The 21861-nt window shown below is 39.1% G+C and overlaps 1 protein-coding gene across 1 annotated transcript; it reads right to left on the bottom strand.

Annotated features, from left to right (window-relative positions):
* Positions 1-3442: 3442 nt before the first annotated feature.
* On the bottom strand, positions 3443-20189 carry LOC134801722 (protein FAM98B-like). Its single transcript, XM_063774319.1, has 11 exons — positions 19978-20189; positions 18884-19116; positions 17702-17835; positions 16479-16614; positions 15598-15752; positions 14400-14600; positions 12226-12312; positions 9926-10098; positions 5301-5415; positions 4751-4889; positions 3443-3594 (listed from the first exon to the last, which is right to left on the bottom strand). The coding sequence occupies exons 1-11, from the start codon at positions 20013-20015 to the stop codon at positions 3443-3445; spliced, it is 1563 nt and encodes a 520-aa protein (XP_063630389.1). The 5' UTR covers positions 20016-20189.
* Between the last annotated feature and the right edge of the window lie 1672 nt (positions 20190-21861).

Below are 21861 nucleotides of genomic sequence, written 5' to 3'. Positions count from 1 at the left end.
GGGTCAGATGCAGAAGGCGGTAATTTTGGACACGGCGCGTATAGTACGTCGGTTCCCCACTCTGCGGCCCTGACCACCGGCAGCTTGGGCCCTGCCCCGCTGCCGGCGGCACCATAGGTTAGGTTTTTTATAATGTGTTTATATGTGTTTTTTATTGTTTTGTAAGTGTTTTTATATTTTACTTGTATATTCATATTATAAATAACCTAACTTGAGAAGAAAAATAAATAAAGAGAATAATAAGGTATAATTTTTTGGGTGTATTCTCATTTGTCCCCGCCGGGCACAGGATTATTTTAGATGAAAAATGGTCTATCTGCATTATTGTGGTCTTACTAGTTACTACTATTGATCTATGAAACTTAGAGGCCTCTACCACAGTACACTAAGAACAGTAGTGAATCTAAGGCCGCTCGGCAAGTTATTTGCCTACTCTTGCGTTGGCGCTTAGGGTTGTCACTTTTATTTTTAGTTAAATATTATTTGCATATTATGAGTAGCACTACGTTTCTATTTATTATAATATAATGAAATGTTCTATCAATTCATAAATGAAGTATACATAAAACGCTTTTTAAATATTAACATTAGGAAATGGCAGTTATTAAAAAAATTATAAATTCGATACAGAAAAAAATCCCCCGGTTTCTGCATGTTCGGAACGCTTTATTGTTAGCGGTTAAAGTAAAGTAAATTCTCATCCTTACGTATAAATTTAATAAAAAGGTTTTAGGGAAGCATGGGCAAGTAGGTATTATGAAGAATGACAAGTCCGGGTTTGAGGAGTCGTTATTGAGACACTTTTTTTCTTTCTACTGTACGACTGTAATTTTTGAATTAAGATTTCTTATACCAAACTGCAAATGGGTATTTTTAATATAATATTCATTATATTAACTCAACTATAATATTCATTTCGATACAGTTTAGTCAACTATAATGAAAATGACCAATTACAGCTCGCCGCGGTCAAGAGGGCGAAACAAAACCATAGCTCAAATTAATTATTAATTTTAGGTTGTATAGTAGAAACAATTGGGTAATAAATCAGAAACGCGCGTGTGACACCCTTAATATAGCAACATCCATAGACTACGAAAACCACTTAGTGTTGCTTGTTAGTCTCCATAGGCTACGGTGGCCAAAATCGGGAAAACAACTGTCTAAAAATTGAATTTAGCGCGGAGAAAGTACCAGGGCCTCATGAGTGCGAGAAGGTGTCATTGACCAACCAACGCGGCGGCCGGGGCGCGTACCAGTATTATGAAGGTATCGCGGCTGCTCCCGTATCTTAGCTGTATACCAGTGGTCACCAATTAGTTTCTTCAGGGGTCCGATTTTTTAAAATAATGTGACCATCGCGGTCCGTTTCTACTTGAGTTTATTAAATATGTATTAACATTATATAGGTCGGCGGTCCGCATCCGGACCGCGGTCCGCCATTTGGTGACCCCTGCTGTATACTTTTGGTTTGGTTTGTTTGTATGATTCTACTAGTTTAAAGTATTATTTTTGTTGATTCGTAGAAAAAGTATTGTATACAATAGTGATATAATCAAGCTTTTCAATCTAGTACCTTACTTATACTATTGCCTCTGTTCATAGTCATGATCAAAAAAATTAAGGCGTACCGTCAGAGCAGACAAATGCGAGCGGGCGGGTAGCGTACTCGAATGCGCGCGATCACAGTCGCGGTACGGCCCACACTGCCGCCACCGTATTCCCCCGTATATTATGCTAATGTGTGCGTGGCAGCGCGTGCGTACACGGCGCCCGGCGCGCACGCACACATTCAAGCCGGCAGCGGCACATTTCTATGAAGATTCACTACTGTTCTTATACTGTGCCTCTACACTCCTTGAAACTAATCGCATGATGCGATTTTACTGATTTTAGACATTAGCCGGTAACCGGCTAAGTTGGTGCAATTCAATAGATCGATGAAATGCCGAAATGTAATGTATGTATCAGTAAGGTGTGTAGAGACCCTGACTGAAAAATCTACTTTTTCTGCAAACTTGGCTGGACACTACCGCGTGTATACTAGAAAGGTTGAAATAAAATACGAACACAGTTTGCAGTCTTTTATTTTATGTATTAAAAAAAAAACAATACATACAATAAAGTATGTTCTATTGAGTTGTACATAAATATACATATAACTTGTGTATATATTTCTGTTGTAATGATTTATTGCTGATAAGGCAAATTGTGAACTCATAACAATCACAATGGCTAGTTTCCATGCAAATTTCATACATTCTTTACTGTTTTGGTGTATTTCATATTTAAGGCTAAAAATGTTTCTAATTTTCGCTTTCGATAAATTCTAGCTTAATAATGACTAAACATTTTGAGATTTGCAATTTATTTAATAATGAAGGGTTTTAAATTAATATAATTAAGTTATAAAGGCATTTGATAGCAAAATAGATTATATAATCTATATAAGGTAATTCGCCGGTAACTGGCCACTTTTAGGAACTGGCCACCTTAAACTAAAATTGAATTCTATTCACCTATAAACAGAATTCATTTTAGTATAAGGTTTCAATAACTGGCCACCGTATACTAAAATGAATTCAATTTATAGGTGAATAGAGTTCATTTTTAATTTCGGGCGGCCAGTGGCCAGTTACTGGAGAATTACCCCTCTTCTATTATTCATTATACTTTAAATCATTGTAGTGAATTTTAAGCCTTACAAAGCAGAGGGAATATATTTCCGACCTGATTTTGAACTTTATTTCAAAGTGATAGGGTTCAAATTTGCATAATTTAATAAACGGTTAATACCTTAGAGCATTTAGTAACTGGAGATGTCATCGGTCATCGCTGTCATTTTGTTTACGAAACAGTCTACCGATTTTTGCGGGGGAGGGGACGTCAAATGTATTGCTATTACTACATTATATGTACGTAACGTACAAATAGCCATGTCAGTCCATACAAAAGTTTGCACAGTCAGCAGCAAAAGCTGCTAAGCGAGCGAGGTGTTCAAAATTACCTTGACACGCTCTTATTCTCTTAACACAAAAGTCGCGTCAAGATAATTTTGAACACTTGACCCGCTTAGCAACTTCTGCTGCTGACTGCACAATTGTGCAACTTTTTGGGCAGAGGGGTAAGGTAAAAGCACCAATGATCGACGCTGCACCAATGTTCGACATGGCACTTATGTCAAAGTAATAATATAGTTTAAGTTTGAACAACGATTTTTTTGCTTTATTCAAAATTAATTCCTGTCACTTTGACCTAAAGTACTTATGTCGAACACTGGCTAAAAGTGTCGATCATTGGTGGTTTTCCCTTAAGCACTTAAAGGCGACTCCAGTTATTAAATGCTCTAAGGTTAATACAGCTGAAAGATTATTCTACAACTTAAAAAAAGAAAAAACAAACAGTAAGGTAACGGTTGCTATCAGACACCTTGCAGTTAACTCTAACGCCGTCCCCTCCCCCCGTAGCCGCCCCTCCCTCCCCCACCCCCTCTCCTCTCGGTGCGGTCGTCGTGTTCGTTCTGGTACCCCCTCCCCTGTAACCCCTGGTTTTGGTACGATTGGGTTTGGTAGGTCTTGTAGCCGCCACCACCGCCTAAATAAAAACAAAAACTCAACTGAAAATCTATATCAGGGATGTTGCGGATGCACATTTTTTGACACCCGCGGATGCGGATGCGGATATTTAAAGGCTCACATCTGCGGATGCGGATGTCAGGATTAGGTACTTAAAAAATATTACATTATAGTATTTTTTATTTAAAAAAACGAAACGTTAACTTGGCCGACTTTTCTGGATCTAGATTCTAGACGATTTCGTTATAAGACTAAATTACCTAGCACTTACGCCGCCGCTAAGACGTTCCTGTACTGACTTGTTCGATATCCGCGTCCGCATTAAGCTCCGCATCGATTTTATGCGGATGCAGATGCGGATTTTGAAAATAATGCGGAAGTTCCGCGGTTGCGGATGCGAATATTCGCAACATCCCTGATCTATATGCGTAAGGTCAGCAAAACTTTAGCTTAGCACCCCTAAAGTAAGGACGCATAGCACCAAGAATTTCGTAAATTGACCCGACATTTTCTATCTTCATCGCACGCGCATAAGTACATCGCTGTCCTGCTCGCACAATGGCATTGACCGCCGGCATGACAGCGGGATAGCAATATATTATGATTATGTACGAAATTCTTCGTGCTCGGCGTCCTTACTTTACATAACAGCTTTTAAACAATTTAGTTGAGGTGTCTCAACATCTGTACTTGTGAACTTTTTTATTATATACTTGGGAAAAATACACCAGGCTAAAAGGGGGATCAATATTTTTAAAATCACACTGATTTTTTTTTTCAAGGACCAAAACTTGTGAGTTAGTAGGTAATACCAGGCGTGGCTCACTCCGCGATTTCGTCGCTTTGCTACAGGTAGCTAAAAGTACATCCGTTCCAAACCAATTTTGGGGAAAGCCATAAGCCGCGCGTGGCGCTGTCGCCACCTAGCGGCCACATCTACTTAAAAAAAATTACAATAGGTGGACGACATGCGGAAGATTGCGGGTCACTTCTAGATGAGATTAGCTCAGGACCGGGACAAGAGGCGTACTAGAAAGAGGCCTATGCTGAGCAGTGGGCGATAAACGGCTGATATGATGATGATGAATATATATTTTATACCTGAAATCTGTTCTTTTTTAATGTTTTCTAAGGTTATAAATAGATTCTATGTTGTAAACGCAGATTTTCCATACCTTGGTTCTGGTATCCGCCCTGGTTCTGATAACCGCCACCGCCACCGCCGCGGTTATCATAACCCCTCTGGTTGTCATACCCCCTGCCCTGGTTATCGTAGCCGCCTTGGTGGTTGCCTCCTTGGAAACCCTGGTTGCCCTGAAAATAAAAATGGATTTTATTCTATAGAATATAAGGACGATTTTACAAGTTTTGTAAGAATGAGTGTAAACGTAAGTACAGTTAGCGTCAGATATATCGAAACGCTCAGCTTTGCCTCGGCCGACAATTACATGTGACCTTTCTTACTTTACTGCCTGGGTATGTAATATAGGGTAATTGCGCTAGTTTTCGTCCACTTGACGAAATTTGAATATATGTAAATATTATTGCAATCCTTAATGTCTAAATAATATATCTATCTACATAAAAATGATATAACGCAAGTAGCAAATTAAAAATGAAATATATTATTCGCCAATCCGTCAAAGTGGACCTAAACTAGAGCATGGACGGAAACTAGCGCAATGACCCTACTATTTCTGACTCTATGGTGTATCTGTATCTGACCTGGTATTGGTTGCCCTGGTAATTTTGGTTGTTGTTGTAACCGCCGGGGGGGACCTCGTAGGTAGCGTAGTTTCGATTCTGGTTCTGGCTGAACGCTGCCGGGCTGGGTTGGGGTCTGAAATATAAATAGATAGATAGATAGAATAAAGAAAAGAACAATAGATTAAATGTAGAGGCAGACAACAGGCGGTCTTATCGCTAACGAGCGATCGCTTCCAGACAACCTTTGGGTAGCGGAAACAGAGAAATAATCGAAAAAGTAGGCGTTGCATAAACATTTAACTATGGAGCCTACGTTTACACACACAATCACATTGAATAAACATACACATATACGTCATACAAATAGACATACATATAAATATATATAAAATAGACCGGAATATAGCTAAATATAACAGCAGCATGTCAGCCACAGAGTAACAATAACTATTTATGTAAATATAATGACAGAATGAATAAATATTTGTGAACAATCTCAAGTAGATCGAGCTAGTTTTAACTATAAACTCCCGTGAGACTCGAACATATTAAAATTATTTTAACTCTTTTCCTGGCATAGTACGATTTATCACTGGCCACTGGCTGGTGGATTTATTTGATTTACGCGCCACTAGAATTTCAACTTTAGCATTCCGATTTAAGATTCAAATTAGATTGCACTTTCGGGAAATTTGAGTTGTCTTCAAATGAATCATCAAAGCTAGATTAATTGGAATATATTTGGAGTTTTTGGGAAAACCTTGTAGATTGGTGCGGCCTGGAAAAGGGTTAAACGGGTTATTCGATTCCTGCGCTCGACCAGTAAGTGAATGAATGAATGAATGGAAATATTTATTTTCAGGCAACTATTGGCCCATAGATAAATACCTTAAAACTAGCATACATATTATTACAAAATATATCTTAAAACTAAAAACACAATTATGGCTGCGATGCAGTTCGCAACCCCGCAGTGTCAGGGAGCCGGCCGCGGAACCGCCGGAACTTGACACCCTTCGGCCAAAACTCCTCCTTGGTGAAGGTCGCTAGATGTTCAGTCGGAACGCTCAGCACAAAAGAATTAAAATTCACACTGTGTCGAGATTCCAACTTCACGACCCTCAGGATGAATCCGGACTAAAGGCGTGCTGTCGGTGCTCAGCGAAGAAGATCCTCGAAAATTTGATATAGGTACACAAGGCGTGCGTTTTTTCGACATAAGAATACGGGAGTAATCCGTTTAAAATACTTTTTAAACTTATACTGTCTATCTAATATCAGGTTTTTTTTTCAACAGTCCAAAATGAAAAGTTCATTTGATATTAGCTCTATTCTCTATCACCCTAAGGCCCAAGGTCCAACCTATAGTACTTATTCCGTTTGAGGAAATTTAAATCATATTCAATTGGAACAAAGTCGCATTTGTTTTGTTTCGTTCAATTTTCAAACAAAACCAAAATCAACTCTATTGCCCTGCACTAAAGGTTCAAATTTCAGTGGCAAATTAGGCCAGGCTGGGCCTTAGGAGGCTATCTATATGTATGAGTAGTGTAGTACAGTCACCTGCAATAGTATGTTACTATTCGAAGGCCGCACAGAATATTCCAAGTAAGGCATGGTGACGCGAGATCCAGTTTTTATAACATAACAGCAGGTGTGCCGCAGGGCTCAGTGCTTGGTCCTACTCTCTATAACATATTTACCTATGATTTGCCTACTTCTGAGCAGGTGACCGTTGCTACCTACGCAGATGATATAGCTTACCTCTCCTGTCACAAACAACCTGAAATAGCTAGTAAGCAGCTACAGCTTGTGCTGCATAATACTTATAGCTGGTTAACCAAATGGCGCGTAAGAGCAAGTGCTCATAAGTCAAACCACATCACCTTTAGTCTAAGAAGAGGAGATTGCCCTCCCGTAAAACTTGGAAATGATATCCTGCCACACTGCGAGTGTATCAAGTATCTAGGTTTTCATCTGGATAGGCGCCTTACATGGAAAACCCACATAAAACATAAACGCAACGAAATGATTCTAAAATACAAAAATCTTTACTGGCTAATGGGACGCAACTCAACCCTCTCAGTGGACAATAAATTACTCCTATACAACGCAATCATTAAACCCATCTGGACCTATGGGATCCAACTATGGGGAATTGCTAGCGACAGTAACATAATGTGTCTTCAAAGAGCACAGAACGCCATCCTTCGTGTGATTGCCAATGCACCCTGGTTCACTCGTAACGATGAAGTACACGACTATCTCAGTATGCCCACCATAAAGCAAGAGATCAAAAAATTCACTAATAATTACATTGAGCGCCTTGCAAGGCATCCTAATCCACTGGTTTCAAAATTACTGGACAAGACTGAAACAGTGCAAAGACTTAAAAGGAAGCACATCGTGCAATATGAAAGTAGTGGGTAGGTGGGACGATGGTCTCCAAAACCCAAAATTAATACCTATATACAGCAAAACTGATTATAGTCATTACCGACTGATGGCAGTTCAAAACAGAACAAAAAAAAAAAAAAAAAATTCGAAGGCCGCAAAAATATGTGACAAGCTCGTATGGCTCTACAAATAAGATCGTGTCAGATATTTTTGCGGCCTTCGTTGTGTAACATAATATTGCAGGTGACTGTACCTGATAAATCAACTTCTTATAAACTTAAAAAATATTCTAAAATATTATAAATACATTATAGTAACAAAATACACAGAAACGCATGGGCACATATTTATTACGATTTTCTCCGAAAAAAATCTGTTTTGGTAATGTCAACAACATGGTTATGTATTGGCCAATCATTACGTTCCACAGATTGTACAATGTTACGAAATCTATAGATGGTCAAGCAAATCTTGTCAGTAAAAAAAGGCGCGAAATTCAAATTTTCTATGAGACGATATCCCTTCGCGCCTACATTTTTCAAATTTGCCGCCTTTTTCTACTGACAAGATCTGCTTGACCAAGTATAACAAACAGGATATAGATACAGCAAGTAGTGTGTATAAAAATGCCTTTGATATTATATTCTTATCAAGTTATCAATGATTGATATGCCTTATGATTCATATGCCTCGTCTTCCGAGGTATAGTTATGAATCATTGTGTTTAATTTATCAATAAATTACTATGTACAGTCTACGTCAAAGATATGTTGACATTTTAGCATTATACTTTGTCCCTTTACTGGGCTGACAGTTCAAAAATGACAATGGAATGTCAGTCTTACTCATCGAAAATAGGACAAATGATTGAAGTGTCGTATGTGGGAAATTAATATATATCCGTTAGCCTGGTAAAGGGTTAAGTACTACTACTAACTACCTACTCGAACAACCCCGCATCGTTCCCGGCGAAAAGGTGCCCATCACGCTAGCCGCATTTCCGCGTCGAACCGCGATAGACAACCTCTGCGCTACAAACAATATAAGTATTTATATTTTCTCAAACATGCAATGAAATATTGATGTTATGTTCCTTATAATAGGCTGCGAAGTATGACGTTTCAGGTGCGGCTAGGACAAAAGGTCGTTAATGGAATTTCATACACATCTTGCAGGCCTAGGCCGGCAAAGTCCTCTTTTTTAATTTTCATTTCACAGATATTTGTGACACAGCATCGTGGCATTCATCCATTAAAAAAAACTAGAGGCAGTATTTGCTTTATGGTTCGTAATGACACTCTGCCACTACGCCTATAAAACAAAAAACAATGTTTGCTATAATTTGCAGTATTATTTGTATAAAATCAACATGAACTTAATAAATAATACATTCTATAATTTTATAATTTTAAATTATAAATTTAACTACACAAATAAAAACATTTAAAATATTTCATCTAAACGTTAGCGGTAAAAAGGTCTACTCAAACACGCGTAGTTATATTTTTTTAATTGTTATGGAGGTAAAGTTGAAAAATATTCATTCTGTTTTATTGGATTTATGGTGCGTTGTTAATTTTTTGACTTTAATATAGGCGCTTTAATTTAGTAATCGTAGGCGTTGGAATTGGCAGCGTAAGCAGAATTGATTTTAATAACTTGCTGCCTCTGCCGCCAAGTCAAAGACGAAGTATGTATATGGTTGCTTATGGCAATTTTATTATTTGAGAAACTAAGAAAAATGGCTTACAGTTTATTAGAAACAGTTGTGTGGCATATTTTAAATGAATGTAACTACATATTCGTCAACACTGTGGAAGTTATACTTATTTACTCCGTGCATAAAGCAACAATGTATGTGAAACATGATATCAACATGAAAGACTATGTAAACTTATGTGACGAAAACGACAGTCAGACGGATACAAGGCGAAAAAATCAAAGATACATGAAAATATACGGCTAGTAAAAATACACGACTCGTGTAAAATATACGCGTGATAATGATATAGGTACGTGTTGGTTATATTTTGGGTGTACTTTACTTTTAGTTTTTTCTATAAATAAAACTTGGGTTTCGTGGATTTTTGGTTTTATTTATTTCATTGCATGTTTGAGAAAAGCACTATACATACCTCGGCGGGAAATGGGGTTGCCCGCGCTCAGACCTATCCGTCTATATGTCTTCGGCCGGCAACCCCTTTCGTCCCGGCCTCTGTAGTAATGTACTATTATATTAATCTTACCGTTGGTCGCCCTGCCCCTGGTTGTACCCGCCCTGCACGCGGCCTCCGCCTCCGCGTCCTCCTCCGCCTCCGCCTCCGCGTCCTCCTCCGCCTCCGCCTCCGCGTCCTCCTCCGCCTCCGCCTCCGCGGCCTCCGCCCCCGCCCATGCCGCTGCCGCCACGGCCGCCGCCTCCCTGATTAACATATAACTTGTCATTCATTTGTTATGTTCTCCTTATTTAATAATGCTACATACAATTTTAGAAATTAAATTAAATGGAAATAAAAACGTAACATCAATCAACACCAACTAACTTGTCACAACAATAGGGGGTATTACCAGGCGTGGCTCACTCCGCGATTTCGTCGCTTTGCAACAGGTAGCTACAAGTAGGTACATCCGTCCCACACCAATTTTGGTGGCTAGCCATAAGCCGCGCGTGGCGCTGTCGCCACCTAGCGGCCATATCTGTACTGATCGTAACAGACGCGTCTGGTTAGAGAATGAGTCTTCTGTACCTAGTACTATTATTTACTCTGTGACCATAGTTACATTCTCCTTCACTAATAACAGTCATAACGCTATATAAATATTAGAAATTAAATAAAATGGAACTAAAGACGTAACATCATCAACCAACTAAAGCGGGCATTGCATTATACAATTTAAGCGGGCATTACATTATACAATTTGCAGTGCGCTAGCTGAGTTAGCGCACTAATTTAGTATAGTGTAAAGACAGTTAGCCAGTTAGTGACCCAATCTAGTGCGATCGCATGTGCTCTGCCGCACTAACGCTATCTAGCGCACTAGAACGCATAGTGTAAATGGTTTTAGCGCGCTCAGCGCTTACTGTGTAAGGTCAGTTGTCGGCACGCCACCGACGCACTCGAACACGCGTATGATGGATGTTTCATTGTTTGAGTTATTGCATTTCAGTTCAAAATGACGCAGCCACAGACTAGGGAAAAGGAAGTACCTACTGCTAAAATCTTCTTCAATCATGAACTTTATAAAGACATACCATTTTTATGGGATAAAAAACATAAAGATTACAAAACCAAAGACATTAGAAACTGTGGTAACAAAGTGCATCTCGAAATGTACAAAGAATTCGACCGAAACGCGACCTTCGACCGAAACCCGACGTTCTATTCGAACGATGATCACTGCTGAAATGAAAATAAAGTGTAATGAACAAGCTCTTTTTTATCTCGCCGAGCAACACTTAATTAGCGCTCTGCAAATTGTATAATGTAATGCCCGCTTAACGTGTGACAACTATTGCATTTGTCACAATAATCCCAGTTGATTTGTTTACACATTACATTTATTTTAAAATATTTCTGTGATCAGCTAAATATTTTACAAAGAAAATAAATAGTAAATAGCAAAATAAATAAAATAAAACATAGTTTAACTCTGAAGGTAATACAATAGTTATTGAATAATTTTACGGTTTAGACTCACTTGTTTTTAGTCACTCGCTAAAAACAAGTGTTGTTAAAAACAAGTGAGTCTAAACCGTAAAATTATTCAACGTTAGTATGTCTACCAACAGTTTAAATTCGACAATATTAGTTATTTGTTTTACAAAGGGGCGAAGTTGTTGTTTAACCGCTCGTGCTAATATTGATACCCAAGCAGGAGAAAAATTCCAAAATTTAATTGCCCCCGAGTAAAACACAACATTTTTCACCACACCAACCCGAAGCAAATATTAAATGTAAAATATCAAACAAAATCAAACCAAATCAAATCCAAATCATCATTTAAAAGTCAATTCTACCAGCAAACATAAGAAAACAACTCAAAATTTGCATTTGAGGGGCATTCCACGAGACTGTCGCTTACATAACGCAATTCTTCTAATACTTCTGGAAATGCTGAGTAAGCGATATTGGGTCAGGTAATATTTCATGACTTGGCTAACAAATTGGCAGTATATTCTCGAGATTCACGTATTTTATTGAGGTAGCTGCCATACAAGGCAAAAGCGTTATGTAAGCGACAGTCTCGTGGAATGCCCCTTGATTACTTTGCCTCACATGTGAATACAATGCAACTTTGCTATCAGTTTTTGAATTGCAAAGTAAGCCTTTCCAAGCTGGTGTGGTGAAAAACATATTTTAAAGGTGGTGTGGTAGGTGGCTGGCCTAAATTTTTTCATGAATAATTTACAAACAAGTATCTCGTAATAAATTACTTAGATATCAATGTACAATAATTATTAATGATATGATAGAACAATTCTTGTAACAAACTTCCCCTGTAACTCCGTACTATTGTAAAACAGTGTTTGCAATAAATGAAGGTTTACCTGCGGTCCGGCGGTGCGCTGCTGCCACGACGGCATCTCGGGCGGCGGCGGCTGCGCCTCGTTGGGCCGCCCGCCGCGGTCCGGCACCTACAACATTTAATTATTCTGAGTATTGTAGGTACTTACACAACAATATATAATTTTAAAAATACTTAAATAGTCAAAAAAACATCCATGACTCAGAAACAAATATCCGTGCTCATCACACAAATAAATGCCCTTACCAGGATTTAAACCTAGGACCATCAGCTTCATAGGCAGTTCATAGGCAGCTTCATAGCAGGTCACTAGGCCAGATCCATCGTCAATTTTGATAGTAGGACGGAATTATGCATGGATGGAATGAAGAAGTCATGGTTGGATAAAATTATTGATGGGCTGTTGGATAGAAAGATGGATGTTTATGGGGTTTTCAGAAAAAATGCAACCCAAACGTTGATGGATTTTTGAAAAAAAGTAAATGGTACCTACACTTTTAAGTGAAAATGCTCATATATGGAGGGATGGACGAATGGATTGATGAAAAGTATTTCTTAAATATGTATAAGTATGTATATTTTAATTCAATTTTTTTTATTCAATATGTATATTTTATGTGGAGATCCAATGTACTTACATATTGTAAATAGTTTTAAGACCTCTTTGTAAACCCACTATTGACAAATAAATGATCAATCAATCAATCAATATACCTGCCCAATGATAACTTTGTTGATGTCGCTCTGCGTGTTTTTCCTCACGCTCGCGCTTGACGTTTTCTCTACTAGCAACAACGAGGTCCTGTCTGCTAAGAAGTCTGACAGTTTGACGTCGGGTTTGATTCTCAATTGGTCACATTTAGACCAGGCATGGGTTCAAACCCCGGCTCGTAGCAATACCATTGACTTTGAAGATCGTGGGTTCGAATTGATGAATGAAATTATCGATGGATCGATAGAATGATGAATAGATGAATGAAATTATAGAAGGATGGATGATATAATGAGAGGAATGATGGAAAGATGAATGGAATAATGGCTGCATGGATGGATAGAATGATGGATAGATGGAAGAATGGAATCATGTGGATGGATGGATGAATGGATGAATAATGGGGATTGAACTTCGAGCAACACCGGCTTCCGACACATCGGAAGGGAGGGGCCCAAGCGATATCTCACCGTACAAATCTTTCTGCCATTTTTCGCGGGGGGAAAGGTGCACACAGTCGCACTTCTCACACACTTACATACAAAATCCAATCTGTAATGACGACACAAATACATAGAAAATGACACACGTCAAAGACAAATCTAGCAAACCTCGATCTCTTTTTGTGTACGGACGAGTGACAAGTGTCACAACACGCACACTAACTCATTTTCGTTGAAGTATGTTATAGTATTCTGAGAGATGAGAAGTCGGATTTGTCGCTCGACCGATCCGCAATTTGTACTGAGCGAGCAAAATCGATAAATCCAACAATTACATGAGACTAAAATGTAATAATTGTGTTTGAATGTAATTAAACGTATGATATATATAAAAAAATTACATGTGAAATGTAACACTTTCTTTTTGTAAATTTGATGTCCTCGACCTCTTTTTATAACAAAAAACCGAGCAAACAGGCATTTTTGTGCAGCAGTGTTCACGCGCGCGTCTGGACTCGGTCTAGTGAAAAATCCAAGTGCAACTAGTTTTATTACCCGCGCTAGATTAGATTGACGCGCTAATCTTGTACCTCGGCAGAGGGGAAATAGTGCGAATGCCGCCTCCCTTCCGTGTTGCTCGAAGGGATTGAATGATGGATGGAAGGATGAAAAGTATTTTTTCAACATACCTGTCCAATAATAACTTTGTTGACGTCGCTCTGCGTGTTTTTCCTCACGCTCGCGCTTGACGTTTTCTCTACTAGCAACAACGAGCTCCTGGCTGCTAAGAAGTCTGACAGTTTGACGTCGGGTTTGATTCTCAATTGGTCACATTTAGACCAGGCATGGGTTCAAACCCCGGCTCGTAGCAATACCATTGACTTTGAAGATCGTGGGTTCGAATCGATGAATGAAATTATGGATGGATCGATAGAATGATGGATAGATGGAAGAATGGAATGATGTGGATGGATGGATGAATGGATGACTAATGGGGATTGAATGATGGATGGAAGGATGAAAAGTATTTTTTCAACATACCTGTCCAATGATAACTTTGTTGACGTCGCTCTGCGTGTTTTTCCTCACGCTCGCGCTTGACGTTTTCTCTACTAGCAACAACGATGTCCTGGCTGCTAAGAAATCTGACAGTTTGACGTCGGGTTTGATCCTCATCTGGTCACGCTTCGGCCGGTATGCGGATTGGATGACGTCTTTCTTCGTTTTGAGGCGGTCGGACCACTAGAAAAAAAGGGTTCATTGTATTATTGCCAACAAAGGAATAATTACGACTGATAACCAACGTAGTCAGCAGCAGAAGTTGCTAAGCGGGCGAGGTGTTCAAAATGACCTTGACACACTTATTCTTTTAACAATAACATTGCGTCAAGATCATTTTGAACACCTCGCCCGCTTAGCAACTTCTACTGCTGGCTGTACGGACTCAAGCATTGCGTTATTAACTTATTAAGCGATAACAACAAAGTCGCTTGCTTATTAATTTTGTAGTGTTACTTACTAGCTGATTTCTGTATTTTCGTCACAATCGAAGTGATCTGTTGCTATGCCTACTCAATGCCGACTAGAGCAGCTGACTTCTGTCTTTTATTCTTACAATCGAAATAAAAAGTGCAACATAAATTGCCATTTAATCCTTGACTTTTATCAGTTCTCGCCTCACTCGTAACCCTAATTTGCCTCGTTTTTCACAAGCCTACTAGCATTTCTCTCTATTTCACTCGCAATCGAAGTGAAATGTGGAGCCTAAATAGCCATTTAATTCTCGACTTTTACAGTCCTCGCCTCACTCGGCCTCTAAAACTGCCTGTGATTTATTTAGTCGTATGGCATTAATACAATTCACGGTCGCTTTACAAATTTACAAATTAATATCTAGGTTCTTCACCCGATGGGCTGCGTTTTCGCTTAGCTTAAGTAAGTCCAGAGGATCTCCTGGGTACTTTCTAATTGGGCACTCGTGGACAATGTGGGAGATGGACTGTACAGGTGCTCCACAGTCGCACTTCGGTCGGTGTATCTCACCACCCACGCTTAAACATAAATTCTCCGGATCGCCCGCTTTCAGTGCGGAGTCTATTCAGTTGGCACCATTCCCGTCTCGGAGCCGAAAAACCTCGCGGTTTGTGGGTGGGATCGTAGCTAGCATGGGACGCCCTGTGCAAGTTACTCGAACTGCCTGTGATAAAATAAGTAAACTATATTTGTAATAACATCTCACCTCAAAACTCTGCACCGTACACTCCAACCTAGTGATCAACGTTTCCCTCCGCAGCCTGTATTCATCATACATCTCTGAGAAGGCTGTCTCGAGTGTCTTCCAGTCTTTCTCCGTCATAGCTTTGTTGTATAACGGCTTGCCTACTAGCTGTTGACCTGTGCACAAAAAAAAACGGATAAGTCCGAGTCGGACTCGTCCACCGAGGGTTCCGTACTTTTTAGGGTTCCGTACACAAAGGGTAAAACGGGACCCTATTACTAAGACTCCGCTGTCCGTCCGTCTGTCACCAGGCTGTATCTCACGAACCGTGATAGCTAGACAGTTGAAATTTTCACAGATGATGTATTTCTGTTGCCGCTATAACAACAAATACTAAAAAGTACGGAAACCTCGGTGGGCGAGTCCAACTCGCACTTGTCCGGTTTTACATCATCTGTGAAAATTTCAACTGTCTAGCTATCACGGTTCATGAGATACAGCCTGGTGAGAGACAGACAGACGGACAGTGGAGTCTTAGTTATAGGGTCCCGTTTTTTACCCTTTGGGTACGGAACCCTAAAAATGAACCACCTTACACAAATTGACCTAGTCCCACAGTAAGCTCAATAAGGCTTGTGTTTTGACATCCTATAAATTCAGAATCAAATATTAGAAAAAAGGTAAACAATCTTGATGTGTCTTTTAAATGTAACAATTATGAATCTAATACAATCATTTATATTCTTCTGCTTTCATAAGTAAATTAATTAAACTGATTTAAAAAAAGCCTTTTTCATTTAAAAGACATGTCAAGATCGCTTTACCTTCTTTCTAATGCTAAAAAAGCAAGGGAAATTGGGGGTGGTCTTTGCCTTTGCCCAGAAGCTTAATTTAATATATACCTTCTTTCTGTATTGTGTCCTTGAGTTTCGACTCCAACTTGGAAAATAACATCTCAACAGTGATGTTGGGTGGCGGTTTGTTGAACTTCAGCGCTATCAGGATCTCCTTCAGGTCCTTGGCGGTGGGAGATTCTTGCTGAAAAGAGAAAAACACCATAAGATTTTGGCAAAAATTTCATTTTTGGTACACGCTTTTGTCGCTGACTGTACATTTCTTTCCACAGGCAACTAACACTCATCGAGACAATTCTAAAAACCCCAAACACAATTAGGTTGCGTTGTTTTATCACAGAGTTCCTATGGCTACCTTGTGTCTCCATCATCAGATCAGCTCCATCTTCTTCTTCTTTTGTCGCGACCTTTTCCCATCTATAGTTCGTTTTTTTTAGCATTAGAAAGAACTTGAAAGAAGGTAAGCGATCTTGACATGTCTTTTAATTGAAAAACGCTTTATAAAAATCAGTTACTATTACTTATGAAAGCAAAAGAATATAAATGATCGTATTAGATTGATAATTGTTACATATTTGCCGTAACTTATTTTTAAAATGTGATTTTCCATTAAGACACATCAAGATTGTTTACCTTATTTCTAATGCTAAAAATAACGAACTATACTTGGGGTCGGCCCTCTCGGCCCTCCTTATCCTTCTCTTCCACTGTGCTCGGTCTTGAGCTGTGCTGGCGTCCAATCCTAATTGTTTTAGGTCTTTCTCGACCGTCGTGAGCCAAGTGGCGGGTGGCCTTCCACGTCCCATCCATGTCATCATAATATTGCATTGTCATCCGACTTACATATTTATGCAAATTTTCAGATTCATTGGAAGTCAGGAAGTGAGTCAAATTTAACCTTCATCTAATACCTTTAAATGAGCAATTCTTGTCTATTTATATATATATTTCGGGGATCTCGGAAACGGTTCTAACGATTTCGATGAAATTTGCTATATATCGTCGGGTGACAAGCAAAGGTCACTAAGTACTATCAAAAAATTAAAGTAACAATGCACTTTATTACACTTGTAACACGGTTTATTGTCCAATAATTTCAATGGTGTTAGTTAGTGACTTTTGCTTGTCACCCGACGATATGGGGGTTTTCGGTGGCGATAAATCGATCCAGTTAGGTCTTATCTCTCGGAAAACGCGCATTCTTGAGTTTTTTTATGTTTTCCGAGCAAAGCTCGGTCTCCCAGATATTTTTAAATAAACTGGCAACTTACCATGACAATTTCCATTCCTGGTTTCTCTTTAGGCCGGTCAACGCCTACAATCCTGGCTGCCATCAGCTCTGAGATCAAGTAGTCGAGTAATAGGATTTTGTCTTCCTTCGTCTCCAGGCGTGAGGACATGTGACCTGGACAATAAATACATTTGTAAAGCTCATCACGATGGGCCACCGACGGCCACTCCACGGGACGCATTTATGCGTTAGAGGGAGTGATATTGCTATCTCATACTACCGCATGGCTGCGTCCCTTGGAGTGGCCGGCGCTGGCCCATCGTGTAGAGGAACAATTATAGCTATTTCCATATGTAGCGGCCACACACTCGACGAGTGGTATGGAAAGTAGTGAGGGAAATATGCAGGGCAGCATGGCGGCCGATGACGAGTAGCGCGGCAACACACAGCCTACTTCCCTCGCTTCTTCTTTGCCCTAAGGCCCAGTAGGGCCGGGCCTAGGGCGGCAACATATTAGGGACGGCAGTGAGGCGACAGTCTATAGATGGGTGCTGAGAAAGGGGCGGCTAGTAGTTACTACGGGGCCTGAGGCCTAGGGCGGCCAACACTGCAAATCCGCCACTGAGTATGTGGCCGAGATAATACACCGGACAATGTTTTGTGAGTGGAAACCAATTTGCAGGGCAAAAACATCTATTATTAATACAAATTTCTTAACTATTACGCGGGTCCACAGAGAATGAGCTGCCTCGCGAGGAAACTGCCGCGCGATGCAGCTCGGTCTTTATAGACGTGCCTCGCCCGAGGCATTGCGGCCGTTAGTGTATTTGCTTCGCGCGAGGCACGTTTACACAGAGCTGCTTGGCGCTATTTCTGCAGTTTGAAAAAATATATACTTCTTTATTTATCCAGGCATTTTTCCATGGCTCTTGGGAGCCTGGGGTCCGCTTGACAACTAATCCCAAGAATTGACGTAGACACTAATTTTTACGAAAGCGACTGCTATCTGGCCTTCCAACCTAGAGGGTAAACTACCTATTGGGATTAGTCCGGTTTCCTCACTATGTTTTCCTTCACCGAAAAGCGACTGGTAAATATCAAATGATAAAAATATATCCTACTTATCTATTGATTTAATGTGACCATCATCAAAACATTACACAGGAACTTTACGATCGGCCTGATTCGGTCGCCGCCGACATGTATATCAATTTAAACATACCTGTAACTAGATTCTTATAAGGACACCCCAGCTCCTTCAAAAAGGAACTAAGCTCCAGCAGGAAAGAACTAGATTCATCCGGATCATTCATCATGTTCACCGTCTCTTCAAGGTTGCATAGCTTCTTCAGCTCTTCGGCAAGGATGTGGATAAGTTTGGTGTATTCCAGGGATTTTGGGCCTCCTTCGAGCGCTTTGGCGAAGGCAGCTTCATCGGTGAGAGGGCCGGTGTAGCTGGGGAATAGATATAAATTTAAATGTATATTCTTTCTTCTAAAATAATAGTTTGTTTTCAGCAATTTGTTCAACCAAGTGTTATTTGTACAAAGTAAAGTATATAAAAAATAAATAAATAATAAGTAGCAAGAATTTAAGAGACAAAACAGGGTTTACTGATGTTACATACAAAATAAAACAACTGAAAGTGAAACTGAAATGGAAGTGGGCTGGATATACTATTTTTATTATTATAGCTTTATTTGCTCAGTGCTTTACATTATTTTATGTTAGGTTGTTTGCACTTTTGGTTGCACTGATCCCTGCTGGGTGAAAGCCTACCCTTTACCCTTCCATTTATCTCTGTTTTTTGCTGTTTCCATCCAGTTCTTTCCAGCTAGTTGTATGATAGCTAGGATATACTATTAGAGGAGATAAATGAAGCAAAATTGTAACACTATGGCACCCTAGAGGACATAAAAGAAACAGAGGCAATTTAAAAGATGGTCCGATGAAATCGAAGACATAGCTCACATGGCTGGAAGGACTAAAACATGGACCAGATTAGTGCAAAATAAGGAAGAGTGGAGAAGGCTGGGGGAGGCCTTTGCCCAAAGGCACACAGAATTGGTTATTGTAGATTAAGGAAAACTAAATATACCCCAAAAATCGTGGGTCCATAAAGTAAAGATTTACCCATATAAGTACAGATAAATTCGGCAAAAATGGATCAATGTTTTATAACCTGTACGATTGAGTTATTCGAGAATTTTGCTACTATTTAGCAAACGAGAACTTGTACGTCGATTATAAATAATTTTATCAAGCAAATACACATAAAAATGTGCTAAAATACACAACATACGGGCTAAAACTCACCCCAAATCGTTAAGAGAATCCAATATGTCATTATCCATCTTTACGACGAGTTAAACTTACAAACAAGCTTGATATTTCTGTAGATATTTGCAACTACTGGTTAAGACTAAAAATAAGACCTAATATTTATGATCAGCAGAGTTACTCTAGGACTATTGTCAGATTTTTAATCGGCTAATTTTTGCTGCTGATGCTGTAGGCTTTTCACACTTTTCTGCAGTCAAACTAAGTATTGCCAGGCTAAAAAAAAATATTTCATTTTCAGTAGCTGTCAGTAGTTTATCGTTATAATCTAGTCCGTAAATAGTTTCGTCACACAATATACTATCTATTTATTTATTTATTTAATTATAATCGCTTACTTATAGTATTTTCGTTTATAAATAATTTGACTACATTTGGACAGATATACAAATTTTAAAACTGGCAACAATAATAAACTGTTATAGAAAAACCCGCAATTTGCGTAGAATTTGAAATGATATCTAGATAATTTGCAAAACAACTTGCAAAACATTTTTTCACCTCAGCAGCTCGAACAACGGTACTTTGCTTCTTAAAAACAGTGAGCAAAATGCAATTTTGCTCACTGAGTGAGACAAAATGACATTCAAGTGACCTTTATAGTCAAATGTAATTTCAACATGCGGGGTCTAATACAAGTTCGATACTTGGGTTCTATTATCTCTGTCCCTCTAGGTATGTTCTCACTGCTTAGGGTGAAAATTTTTGTGTACTACACGAGATCAAAGTTATTTACATCTCGTGCGCTTTTGAATCCCTTACTACGCTCAAGATTCTAAATTAGATCTATTATAAAATCTTTCGCATGCACGGGACTCAAAATATGCACTCGAAGAAATATCAAACTTTGATCTCTTGTTGTACAAATAACTATTTTTTTAGTTTATTCCGTTGAGTTCTAAGTTAATAATTCTACTCTTAAACTTAACAGAAGATTTTTACCAAAGCATTAAGTGTGCGATAAAATAAACATTCGATTCTACAATCTACATTCTACACCAAAACCAGTTTGACTTGTTATTGAAGTATTTTATAGCAATTTTAGTATAAATAGTCATGTTTTTAGATTACTGCCAGTTATTTACAGCTCCTAATGGCGTAGCCGACGTATTGTTGATCAACAATTTTGTAGCCAAGCGTGAATCAGTTTAACAAACACGATGGTTTGATGTTTATAGTCGGTTGATAGCTGTTTAAATAATTAAACGATCTAGTAGACAGTAAGAGTAGGACATTATTATTTGAAACGTACCACTTCATCGACAAGGCATTTACTAAAAGGTTAACTGGAGAAAATTTGTAATAACCAGATAGGTAGCTGGGTAGTCAATAGTCATACCTATATGCCATAATATATTATACTATACCTACTACACACCTACTATCACAACATTTAAGGCCCCTGTACACAATGGGCCAGCGCCGGCCAGTCCAAGGGACGCAGCCATGCGGTAGAATGAGATAGCAATATCACTTGCTCCCTCTAACGCATAAATGCGTCCCCCAGACTGGCCCACGCTGGCCCATTGTGTACAGGGGCCTTTACAAGAAACAAAGTTAATAAATAAACATCAAGCTAGGCTAGGTGCCTATGCATAGTTGCATACGATACGCCTATGGTGCGCCTATGTAGGTTAGGTAAGTACCTATCTATACCTAACATTAGTTAGGTACATACCATGTACATACATGTACAATAAGGAACCCTAAAACACGCACTCAACAATGAGTCCTCATGAATACTATCGCCCGGGCCTTTTTACCTGTTTTGTATTCGAGTCTAATTTAAAAAATATTAATATTAATTTAAATACCAATCCGTATGTGTACGTCAGTGATAGTATAGAATACCAAATTAAT

The sequence above is a fragment of the Cydia splendana genome, chromosome 23 (genome assembly GCF_910591565.1).
Source record: "Cydia splendana chromosome 23, ilCydSple1.2, whole genome shotgun sequence".
NCBI lineage: Eukaryota > Metazoa > Arthropoda > Insecta > Lepidoptera > Tortricidae > Cydia > Cydia splendana.
The sequence above is the reverse complement of the archived record's forward strand: the minus strand, read 5'-3'. Positions and strand labels throughout refer to the sequence as shown.

Bases quoted from the DNA above. Each gene is read 5' to 3' on its own strand.
- LOC134801722 (XM_063774319.1), bottom strand. From the start codon at position 20,015: ATGGATAATGACATATTGGATTCTCTTAACGATTTGGG. The intron at 15,753-16,478 runs GTATATATTAAA...TTTTGTGCACAG, and splicing joins GGACACAATACAGAAAGAAG to GTCAACAGCTAGTAGGCAAG. The intron at 14,601-15,597 runs GTGAGATGTTAT...CTTTTTTTCTAG, and splicing joins GTACGGTGCAGAGTTTTGAG to TGGTCCGACCGCCTCAAAAC.